This window comes from Alternaria arborescens (assembly GCF_004154835.1).
Source record: "Alternaria arborescens strain FERA 675 chromosome Unknown contig_6, whole genome shotgun sequence".
In the NCBI taxonomy this organism is placed as follows: domain Eukaryota; kingdom Fungi; phylum Ascomycota; class Dothideomycetes; order Pleosporales; family Pleosporaceae; genus Alternaria; species Alternaria arborescens.
In genome coordinates, this window is record NW_021167861.1 from 886,011 (window position 1) to 897,707 (window position 11,697).

Here is an 11,697-nt window from a genome sequence, read left to right on the forward strand (position 1 = left end):
TAGCCAGACGCAGTTATTAGTTCTCAGTGCACGTTCGAAGGTTCTCTGTAGAAGATCTTTTTGGGCCTAGTGTACCCTTACATAGACATCACACTCCCTGTTGACTTGTCCGAACCTACCGTTGTCTCATCGGAAACAGAATCCTCTCGACTGCGTATGTCGTTACAACGACAAACTGGATACTAGTAAAGTCATAGGCTCTTGGCTTTACTTAAATGATCATATTCTTGTGTTGCTGCAGATCGTGCGATCCAAATAAAAAGCGATGGCATCTCGTTGTGGTTCTCTATTCCATGCACGTTCGTTCAATGCATGGTACACATACACACAACGCCCTTCAGATTCGACACAGCCGCACTTAGGAGATTTGCCCCATCACGCTTCCAATATCACTCATCGCGAAGCTTCCAATTCCTTGATCCTTTGCTCGATGTCAGGAACAGCTCTGAGCTGCAGGTCGATATCTTCTTTCTCACTGCCAGTATGTTAGCACAAGTTTTCGCCTCAGACGTAGTACTACTACTGGACTAAGGTAGAATTCACTTACTCTTCGAGTATTGCCCTCCTCTCCGCGTCGAGCCCTCCAAAATAGAAGCCGCCTTGACCATCAAACTGCAGTATCCTGGTGTGATACTTCCAGAGACTTCTACGGTGGCTGACTGTCATAAGGGTTATACCCAATCTTTTCGCTTCTTCGTACATGACTCTTTCTACTTCCAGGGTGACGGAGCTTGTGCATTCGTCCAAAATTGCGTACCGAGGCTTGTGGTAAAAGAGTCGCGCCATAGCGACGCGTTGTTGAAGACCGCCAGAAAGCACGTCTTCCCACTGCGCCTCTGCATCAAAGCCACCGGGGCGGTCGATAAGGGATTCGAGGTTCAAGGTCTCGAGTATGGAAAGAATGTCGTTGTCGGTAATGGATTTGGAGTGCATGTCATGTAGCGAGTCTGGATATATGATCTGTTGACGTAGCGTACCACGCGAGAGGTATGGTCGTTGTGGGATATAGAAGATGTCTTCGAATGGTGGCTTCCGTACCTTACCACCATATACAGGCCATAGACCTCCAAGGATTCGAAACAGACTACTCTTTCCACATCCGTTTGGTCCTACAATCAGTAGGTGATCGCCAGGTTTTACACTGAAGGAAAGTGCCCGAACGAGCACATCACCATTCGGAGATACTATAGGTACATCGATGAACTCGATATCGGCGCCTTCAGTTACGATACCACGACCGCGCAAAACGGATGCGTTTTCTTCGATGTCAGCTGAAGAAACAAGCTTCTTCTCGAAATGGCCGGCTTGGATATCATCGATTACATCGAGGAGGGTTGATACGCGTGAGGTATAACCAGCGAGTTCGGTGATTTCCTTGTACGAGAACATGACGCGACCAAAGGCGTCACTAGACATGAGGAGCATTCGGCGATTGGTTACGAAGCCTTTGGGAGTCACAATTGTCAGTAAGATTATCTCGCAACCTGGACAAGGGGCGGTATGGTTTGAGGGTACTCACTCTCCGTCCGATCCCCCATAGTCATGCCGCCTGTGCCTGGCACTTTGAAGAACACTGGCACACTGCAAAGCAACAGACCCAGAGCGCCCCAGAAGTATTTGATCACAAAGTCTTCCATGACTCCGTGATAGAATCTCCTCCTCAGTATCCGGTTGACATGCTTGATTAGCGTAAAGTATCCCTTATCCAAAGTATCCTTCTCCGCCTCATGCCCCGCATACAGCGCCACCTCCTCGCTCCAGTCGATTAGCCTGGAATGCTGAAACCTGAATTCGCCTTCCAATCTCGCTTCGTCTGCTACATATTTGCCGAACGGCGGGGTAAGCGCCCTCATTACGTTGGCCGAGATCTGAACTAGCAAGCTCATGAAGAACAGTCCTTCGCCACCGACGCTCCGCGATAACGAGTAGTTGTAGATTATGATGTCTAGAACGGGTTTGGCGAGATTGGAATAGAGTTCCGCAAGCGAATTGGAGAACTTGGAGACGTCAACAGTGATGAGTTGGTCGGCGTTTGCGATGCGGTCGTCGAGGGCAGAAAGCGTGTAGAAGGTCATCTGAGAGAGGTATTTGGAATGAATGTAATTCGTCAGGCGCGTTCGGTATTGGAGGGAGAGTTTGCACTGGTGGTAGGAGAGCTAGGCTTGTTATTATGTCTTCGGCTCCCGTTGCATGTTGTGCTTTGGCTGCAAGGTGTGAAGGTTGACATACCATACTGTTCGTAAACGTCGCTGGGACAGCCACAGCCATCCACCATACCAAACCTAGGAGAAACTCTCTTCCTTTGCCCCTCACGAGCGCACTAACCAATCTTCCATCCAACTCCGCGACGTACAGACTGATCATCGTCCTAAGCACCAAGAAGACGCTATGCCCGATCAAGAGCCTAAACTCCTTGCTCTTCCAACCAGGTATGCATATCTTCAGTAGTCTGAGCAGGTTCTTGAAGAACTCCCTGTTCAGCTCTACCTTCTTCCTGCCTGTTGCTTCGCCCTCGCCTGCTGTTGTCTTGTCCGCTGATTTGGAAGCACGCCGTAAAGAAGCGGCTTTCTGTTCGGCGATGGCATTTCGTATACGATTTATGAGGGCGACGAAGAGGGTAAGGTACACGGCGCGCGATATGCGTGTTCGGTGTTGGAGATACAGACGTGTAAGGTCGTTGACAATGGCTTTGGCAGACGCGCTGGTCAGGCGATGGGAAGAGAGAGGTTTTGAAAAGACAGCCATGGCTACCGTAGACGAGGCATTGGTGTTGTGCAAGAGGTTGACGCCGTGCGCAAAGCGTCGTGGCGTGGTCGTTCTTGACGGAAGATCTCAGTAGGTAGTGCTGCGAAACTTTGTACTACGATAATCTGACGGATGGTCTCCCCCGTTGCGCAACAAACCAGTAGGGTGCAGAAAGCCGCGCGCGTCCGGTTGTAAGGTTTGGTGAGATCAGTGTATCGCGGAAGGTAACGCTGTACAAGCGTCACCTGCGACATGTGAACGAATGCCTCGGCTTCCCCACAAATCGCCTAACCGTATCGAGACATAACCTGGGGAAAGCTTTCACATGAACGAAAGGAGCGTACATTGGTTTCATATGCTGGGGTAAAGTTGCACCTGATCACATGTGTTCAAGTGTTCATTTGGTGTTCTTGCAACGCCTATCATCGTTGTAGAATCGTTACAAGAGCGGATTGTACCAATCGTCTCTGCTGTCCCCCATAGCTGATATATAGAGTCATGACCCGCAACCATTCCCAGAACCACATTAGCCCCAAATCACGACTGGGTATCCTTGAAATTTCCAGTATGTGTCTTCGCTGTTTTTTCTGCTCCATATCCTGGCGCCACCTTGCCCGGTAGACCCTTAACAAACCCACCAATATCTAAGCCCTGCATCTTTTGCTGCGTAACCTGCATCCAACTCTGTTCTTGCTTCTTCTGCACAGCCTGCTCCATCTCCTCTTTTTCCTTCTCTTCATCGCCTTCTCCCTTGCTCCCTTCGTTCTTCTTCCTCTCTTCCTCTTCCTGCTTCTTCTCCTTCGCTAAATCAGCTTCGGCACGCTCTACTTCCTCGATGTCGACGTCTTCGAACCCGATCTTCCGAAGGATAGACCCGGTGATGAAGCGGTATTGGAGATGACCGTCCACGAGGTCGCTGACATCAACATTTTGGATTCCGTGTACGCCAACGACGGGCTGCAGACCTGCGACACCAAGCTGCATGGATGAGGTGCGATAGAGGAAGCCGAGGATGTAGTCTGATTTGGAGAAAACATTGACACAGCGACCACTTACTACAGAGCGGATGCGCCGCCAGTCGGCAACGTCAGATGGGCAGGGGGCGCCGACAAGAACCACGTTCTCGATGAGACCAAAAGCTTTCCGCTCTGCCAGTTTCTGGAGGCAGGAATAGATGACGCGTGCACCGAGAGAATAACCCACAAGGGTGACCGGCCGTTCGCCTTGTACCTTGTTGATTAGTGCTTCAGCAAGAACTTCGCCAGCCTTCTCAGAACGGTATTTCGCTACTGAGAAAGGATTGTCGAGCATAGTGGCAATCTTGAGCAGGCCTAGTGGCCACAATGCAGCCGTCATCGCAGCGAAAACAGTCTGCTCAATAATCTTCTTCTTCGCGTAGCCCCAAGCAGCACTGGTCACGAATGTTTCGAGGCTATGTCCAAGCTTGAGAAGCGCCTCAAGCTCCCAGCGAAGTGCGAAGCCTTCTGTTCCCTTGCTGATGTATCTCCATGGCTTTGATACTTCCTCGGGGGCGCGCAACCAACCAGAGACTGCAATTGCGACGCGCAGGCGGCGAGATTCATTGTCTTGATGCCTCGGGTCTTGGGTGCGGTGAATAGGTATGAAGGCAAAATCTTCCACTTGTCGGGCGTAGTCGTCCATGGCGCGCCCCGTCATTTTCGCACCGTAAGCGCCAAACAGCCCGCCTACGAGGACAGAAGAACCTGCCAGAGTCCCTAGATACCCTGCGGCTGCTGTAGCACCTAGACCAATGCCTCCCATCACACTTCCAACACCTGCCGCAAGAAGTGGTGCAGCCAGCCCGCCAGTTACACCGATCAAGGCAGCACCAGCAACACCGGCGAGGCCGACTTTCCATTTTCGAGCGGCTTGTGATTTTTCAGCAGCTTGCTTGGTTTCTTCGTCAGCATTTAGTTGTTGGGATGCCGCTTCTAGAAGACCTTGGGCGACCGTCTCCTCATCTTTCTTCAGAACGGCTCTACTCAACCCAAGAGAACTGGTAAGGTAGAGAATCAGGACACGAGAATGTGCCGAGTAGTGCTCCAAACTTAGGAGTATGAGTACTAGCGAATGCAATATAAGGGCGCGTTTGCTCTCCTCCAAGTGAGTGAGGGCGTTGGATACAGGGGGGTAGAGATCATTGAACATCTTGTCTTCGTCCTCGTCCTTCTCGTCAAGCTTCTTGATGCTCTTGAGACCAGTTTCCGACTTCTTTGCGATTTGCTCTACCTCCTTGCCTTCGACCTGCCGTGTCTGTTCTTTGGCTTTTTCTTTCGAATTGACTACTTCGCCGATTCTGCTGATGACGTTGCCTCGCCACCCATCGAAGTACTTGAGCATTTCCTTTTTCAGTTCTTGCACTTCAGGTTGCGCGAGCTCTTTTCTTGCATCTTCTTCGCGTGCTTCCCTCTCTTTCTTGATCTTGTCTTCTTTGGCAACATCGACATCGTCGAGATTGGAGGGTGCGTCTCGCAATACCTCTTCCTCTGATCTGGCAGTATTTGGATCGATTGCGAATTCTTCAGCGGTGAAGGTGTCGACCAAGGACTGCCGCATAGATGCAGTGATAGTGGCTATCAAGAACGTCAAATCCGCGCATTGGTTTGCATCGAGGAGTGTAGTGAGTGACGTCTCATCCTTGTCCTCGGACTTGGAATGGCCCAAGGAAGTCAACTTGGAGGCCCAACCCGACATGATAGTTGACAGTTGGCTGAAGAAGGATTTGAGGTTTGTGTAGTGATTGCGCAGCGGAGATCTGCATAACAGGGTGAGATGTTGCTGCTTGGATATGACGTATAGTGGGGCAGGGGCTACAAATAGTCCAATGTCATCCAAACGTCGAAGATCACCCGCACTTCCGAGGAGTAGTGTGAACGTGGGTCCCTAGGTGTTTAGACTATTCAACATACTGTCAAGTATCTTTTTAGGACGTGACAGGCTTCATCTTGTGGAAAAGGTCCCGGTATCTGTGCGCAGCAATGTTTTGATTTTAGTACATACTCGCGCAAAGCTCGACCGATCTTATTTCTTTAACCAGACTATCACTTCACGAACCTACTCTACTGGTAGGTATTGGTGGTGCACCCCTTCCCCCCACTGGAAAATTCCTGGCGCTCAGAAAGACACCCTTGACAGCCCTAATGTCGTTCTTCAGCACCTCCATTTGATCGTTGTGTCCACTACCGCCTTGACCAGACCAAGTGAAGGTAGATCCATAGCGGCCCATGCTGGGATAGTATTGGTTCTGGTAGTCCATTTCAGTCAGATATGTGGTCAAATCTGACACCTTTGTCCTCAGCGCATCTCGCGATTTGCCGTCATTGGTGCGGTTCGTTTCCAGCTCTTGCAGATGTGATTTTATAATCTTGAGGCGATTCTCTTGCGCTGTCACGGTAGGGTGGGGATCTGCAGCGGAAGTAGAGGGTCGACGGGAGAGGTTGGGTGTGGTTTGGGTGCCATAGTCGCGATGGTAAAGCTCAGTAGGATCGGAGTCGGCTTCTGAGACATCGTCTGCAGCGTCTGCGATTGCCTTGACTTTGCTAGCAGGATCAACAGACACTGCCTTGGCTAGTCTCGAGTTCAACTCCTTCAGCTGTTCTTGAGTGTGTGATGCAAAATCTTGTCTTGATTCAGCAAGGTTGTGTGTCATGGGCGCTATGATGTACTTTGACAGTCCATATATGCTTGCCATGATGCCTCCTGTGACGTATGCGGTTGTCGCAAGGCGCTGGGTGGTGATGAGAGGCGGTGGCTTTTCGGTATTCGCGAGGAATTCTGGGTAGGTAACGATCGGGGGTATCTCGCGTGGTGGAGGCGGCGGCGGCGGCGAAAGATCGAGTGGCTGGAATGTCACTTCTGATACCTCTGCGGGCTTTGATGGCGTCTACAAATGTCAATATTGTTACTCTGCGGCAAGGGGGTGTGTGTACTCACTGCTGACCACGCCCGCTGCCCGACTTCCTCGAGATCTGTGTGAGTGTCCTCCTGTGGCTCTGTGCCTAGCAAAGTCTCAATGTCCTCTGTGCTCACACCCTTCGACTGCAAGAATGCGACCTTCCTCTCTCGCGGCGCATCGCGGATCGTGGCATCTTCAAGGAAACGCGATGCTTGCTCTAACAGCTCTGAGCTTTGAGACGGCTGCTCTCCCCCATCTTCTCCTTCAACGTCGTCTTCGGTCGGTGTTGGCGCTTCGACGGCGTCTTGCGCGCGTGCTTCTTCGGGCTCTGGGGACGCTGCGGCGTTATCGGCAGATGCGCGTTGCCAGTCGGGGATTGCCGGCTTATTGGACATTATGCGTGGAATCAACAGTCGTTCTCAAAGTGAAGTCGAGTAGGCAGCGGATGCAAATGACGCGAAATGGACGTAGGCGCGCTTCCGACCGTGGTGATGGGTTGCTCGGTCGGGAAACAATGGCTGGACCGAGGCAAGAGCCCCAGGTCCGGCCTTTCCTCTTTAGTCAAGCATTCGAGCATCAATCAGCCGTGACAAGCCTCATCGCTGTGAACTTGTTCGATTCTTTTGAACGCTCTGGTTGTCTCTTAAGATGATACTCTACATTCTGAGTTTAAAATTGTGTCTCAGTGCTTCCCTCGCCCATGCTCTTGCTGCCTGAGCTGCCACTCTGTATCGCCCCCAAGATGCCATCAATGTAGCCTGCGCCGGACCACTTCTGGTGCGTGAGCACATCACAACCCAACTCCTTCTCTCTCGCTTGCACCAACTTGACATAAGCAAGCATGCCCTCGTCCTTGAACGCCCGACTTAGCTCGCATGTAATTGTAGCCGTAGAGTGTAGACCAGCAAGCGAAATGAGCTGGAATACGAATCCATGTTTCGCCAGATCCCAGACAAAAGACTTGAGCGCTTCTTCGGAGAAACCTTGGCCCATCCAGTTGAAGCTGGGAGATAGATTGTACACAAATTTCTTTCCCGGGTGAACAGCGCGGATTTCACCTGCGAACCTTGCTGCTTCCTTGACATTCGGATCACCCGTTTCGACCCAGAGGAGATCAGCGTATGGAGCGTATTCCTTGCCGCGTTTTGTTGCTGCAGCTACGCCAGCTTTGTAGTGGTAGAAACCCTCCCGTGTACGGGGGATGTCCCAATCGAAGTAGACGGGTGTTTTGGTATACTTCTCCGCAACGTTTCGTCGCTTTAGAAGAGAGTAGTTGGGGTTCTGCTTGACCTCATCGAGGTATGAGTCGATGGTTGATTGAGGTGCACTCTCTTTCTCAAGGTGCTGGACCACGGCCTCGTCAAAGGTTACGAGCTTGTGCTTCTTGACCCACGCCGCTTCGTATTGGTCGATCTCTTTGCCGGTGGCGCCAGCTGCTTCCATATTCTGCAGCGTCTCGGCCAGCGGTTCACCATCTTCTGTGACACCCTTGATGAACTCATGATCCCGCACATCGACGGCGCTGGAGATGAGCTTGCCGCTCTCTGAATCAGTGCGCGCAATAACAAGGTTCTCGCAGCCCATCATATCCCACTGGAACCGTGCGGCTACCAGGCGGTTGATGTGGTCACCAACTGGCACGAGGACTTTACCTGCAAGATGTCCGCACTTCTTGCCGCCGTGAAGTTGATCTTCAAAGTGAACACCTGCGGCTCCATTCTCGGCGAAGAGCTTTGCTAACTTGATGACGGCAGAAAGGCCCCCGTGGCTGCGACAAGTCAGTTCTCTAGCCAGACATCAAGAGTAATCTTTACGTACCCAGTATCGCCATCAGCAATGATTGGCCGCATGTAGTCTAGGTAGGGCGTCTTTGCTCGTTCTTCTGCACTCATCTTCCTCCTAGCATCCCAGTTCTTGCGGTCGTGTAGCTGCTGAGCCTTGAAAAGGCGCTGCACTTGGTTTGGTACGGTGTTGTAAGGGTAGTCGCCAAAGTCGGCCGAGACTTCATTCGTCGTGGTCAGGACTGAAGAGCAAGCCCATCCAGAGACATAGAGGACTTCTTGGTTCGCAGCTTGTTGGGACATTTGGACGGGGTCAATTGCGCCCACTGGATATTGAAAACATGTGATCAGCCATTATACTATCTATACAGACTAGGATAAACGCACTGGTGTGTACTGGCTCGCCCTTGGCCGCCCTCTCCTCCAGAAGGTTGAACAGTTTCCGCGCCATCAGTGAACTGGGATATGACTGTTGAAGCGCCCCCCGCTTGCTCACAACATCTTCGGCAGAGTATGGGCGCTTGATACCTTTGTACCGTGGTGACGCCCACCAGTCTTTTACGGCTTGTACCTGTTCCTCGAAGAGCGCATCTTCTGCCTGACCCGCTTTCGAAACTTCAGGCAGCAGCTGGAAGGAATCACCAGGAAGTGCTGTCGATACTGGAGGGTCAACACTCTTGAGTGTCGAGTTTGACATGCGATACGCAGTGGTAGAGAGGGGGCGTAGGAGTTGCGGTGTTCGGCTCGTGACTCTTGACGATCGGCTCTGGCGCGCGACTGAGCGCGATACTGTTCGGAACATTGTGGGCGTGTGTGAATTGGAGAGACTGCGGTCAGCAGAGGCTTGCTCTGTATCTTAGTAGGATGGCGGCAAGAGTTAGTCAACAGTTGTTTACGGAAAAATATCCGCAAGTCGGAGGGAACTCGGAGATGATTTTTGCCACAGGCGCGTTTCTGTGTTTACGTCCAATTGTCTCTTTTGCATGCAATTAGCAAAGTCCGTGGCCGTGTTGCGTGAAAAAGTGAGTTCCGCGTCATGTTTGCGGCAACGCTTCTCCAGGGTTCCCCATCACCGACGTCACTACCGAGGTATGTAGCCCTTGTCTAGCCGCATCCAACTGCCCCTCGGTCCTCGTTCAATGTTGTGCTCGCATCAACGGACCATGCGTGCCTGGTGGATTGAGGTGCATTGCCGAAAGTTGCCGTCAACATTTCTTTGCTTGTTACTCGCGAAGTTTGCAACGCCATTGTCTTGAACTACTTGTTGTGTTCTACGTCTTATGTATTGACGAGTGCAACTACTATCCCCGCATCTACCCCACGTAAACCGAGCTATGGCATTGAGCGCACGATCAGCTTCCAGAGCTCTACGGGCTGCCAAGGTAAGCTCAGAAAACAATGTGTGGTTGTGTATAATACACAAACAACTAACAATTGCTCAACAGGCTCGTCCTTTTGCCTCCGGTATGCAATCAAATCACCCAGTCCAAACGTCATGTTCCTAACGCGTGGTTCGTTACAGTACAAGCCTGTAGCTACTCTTCCTCCTCGGAGCCGGATCTCAAGGAGACGTTCAAAAAGGTTCTGCCTGCAAAGCGCGAACTTCTGAAGAAGGTCAAGGCGCATGCCGACAAGAAGCTTGGAGATGTCAAGGTCGAGAATGCCCTGGGTGGCATGAGGTATGATATCCAAACATTCACGCAAGCATGCTCTGACGAGATTGAAGAGGTCTCAAGGCCATGGTCTGGGAAGGATCAGTGCTCGATGCGAACGAGGGCATCCGATTCCACGGCAAAACCATCAAGGACTGTCAAAAGGTGCTACCCAAGGGCACTTCCGGCACTGAGATGCTTCCCGAGGCAATGTTCTGGCTATTACTCACAGGCGAAGTACCCTCGGTCTCGCAAACTCGCGCGTTGTCCCGAGAGCTCGCTGAGAAGGGTAGCATTCCCAAGTTCGTTGAAAAGATGCTCGACGACTTCCCCAAAGATCTCCACCCGATGACACAGTTCGCCTGCGCCGTATCCGCACTCAACTACGAGTCCAAGTTCGCAAAAGCCTACGAGAAGGGTATTAACAAGGCCGACTACTGGGAGCCTACCTTCGATGACTGCATCAGCCTCCTCGCGAAACTGCCTACCATTGCTGCAAAGATCTACCAAAACGCATACCGTGGTGGAGGCGCCCTCCCGAACGAGATCGATCTGAACCAAGATTGGTCATACAACTTTGCTGCCATGCTTGGCAAGCCAGGCAAGGAGAACGAGGGTTTCCAAGACCTTCTCAGGTTGTACCTTGCTCTGCACGGTGACCACGAGGGTGGTAATGTCTCCGCGCACACAACACACTTGGTCGGGTCCGCGCTCAGTGATCCTTTCTTGAGCTACAGTGCTGGTCTCCAGGGTCTTGCAGGACCCTTGCATGGCCTGGCTGCGCAAGAGGTGTTGCGATTTATCCTCGACATGCAAAAGGTCGTCGGCGAGAAGTTCACCGAGAAGGACGTCAATGAGTACCTCTGGAGCGTACTCAAGTCTGGACGTGTTATTCCTGGTTACGGCCACGCTGTGCTTAGGAAGCCTGACCCGCGATTCGAAGCTCTCATGGACTTTGCAAATGCCCGACCCGAGATTGCAGCAAACCCTGTATACCAGCTGGTCAAGAAGAACTCTGAGGTTGCACCGGATGTACTCAAAGAGCACGGAAAGGTAAGATATGGCATACCAAGCACCCTGAGCCACTGCTGACACACTATAGACCAAGAACCCCTTCCCCAACGTCGACTCGTCATCTGGTGTCCTCTTCCACCACTACGGCTTCCAGGAGACCCTTTACTACACTGCGACATTCGGTGTCAGCCGTGGTCTGGGCCCGCTTGCACAGCTGATCTGGGACAGGGCGTTGGGTCTGCCTATCGAGCGTCCAAAGTCCATCAATCTTCAGGGTATACTGGACCAGGTTGGCGCGTAAGTGTAGGTGTCGTAGATAGACGACGGGGAAGTTCACGAAGACAACGAACAGTTTCGCATCAAATGAACCAACATATCATGAGATATAGCCAGAAATTCAGACATGCTTTGCAAACAAATTGAGAGTGGTTCGGTGAGGATCCACTGTTGCGCAAGATTAGAAGATCCGTCTGAACGCAAGCGCGGCGGGAGCTAGATCGACGCCTAGCCAGGTACGAGACGCCATCGCGGCTGAAGTAAGACCGATGAAACCTCCATCTCCAACTACGACTCCGACTGTGTTTGCTGT

At 51.8% G+C, this 11,697-nt stretch overlaps 4 protein-coding genes across 4 annotated transcripts; 1 reads left to right on the forward strand and 3 right to left on the reverse strand.

The window, feature by feature from the left end:
• Positions 1–393: 393 nt before the first annotated feature.
• On the reverse strand, positions 394–2,745 carry AA0111_g3544 (ATP-binding cassette sub-family D member 2; the record flags this gene model as incomplete). The annotated part of the gene is made up of 4 exons (XM_028649441.1): positions 394–475; positions 548–1,445; positions 1,520–2,156; positions 2,230–2,745. 4 exons carry the CDS (start codon positions 2,743–2,745, stop codon positions 394–396), a joined length of 2,133 nt encoding a protein of 710 aa, XP_028508803.1.
• A 537-nt stretch (positions 2,746–3,282) lies between these two features.
• AA0111_g3545 (hypothetical protein) lies at positions 3,283–7,056 on the reverse strand (the record flags this gene model as incomplete). The annotated part of the gene is made up of 3 exons (XM_028649442.1): positions 3,283–5,649; positions 5,825–6,649; positions 6,700–7,056. 3 exons carry the CDS (start codon positions 7,054–7,056, stop codon positions 3,283–3,285), a joined length of 3,549 nt encoding a protein of 1,182 aa, XP_028508804.1.
• A 274-nt stretch (positions 7,057–7,330) lies between these two features.
• AA0111_g3546 (Methylisocitrate lyase) lies at positions 7,331–9,244 on the reverse strand (the record flags this gene model as incomplete). The annotated part of the gene is made up of 3 exons (XM_028649443.1): positions 7,331–8,429; positions 8,480–8,768; positions 8,830–9,244. The coding sequence occupies 3 exons, from the start codon at positions 9,242–9,244 to the stop codon at positions 7,331–7,333; spliced, it is 1,803 nt and encodes a 600-aa protein (XP_028508801.1).
• A 532-nt stretch (positions 9,245–9,776) lies between these two features.
• AA0111_g3547 (2-methylcitrate synthase) lies at positions 9,777–11,409 on the forward strand (the record flags this gene model as incomplete). Its single annotated transcript, XM_028649444.1, has 5 exons — positions 9,777–9,824; positions 9,888–9,906; positions 9,965–10,121; positions 10,169–11,147; positions 11,197–11,409. The coding sequence occupies 5 exons, from the start codon at positions 9,777–9,779 to the stop codon at positions 11,407–11,409; spliced, it is 1,416 nt and encodes a 471-aa protein (XP_028508802.1).
• Positions 11,410–11,697: the final 288 nt, after the last annotated feature.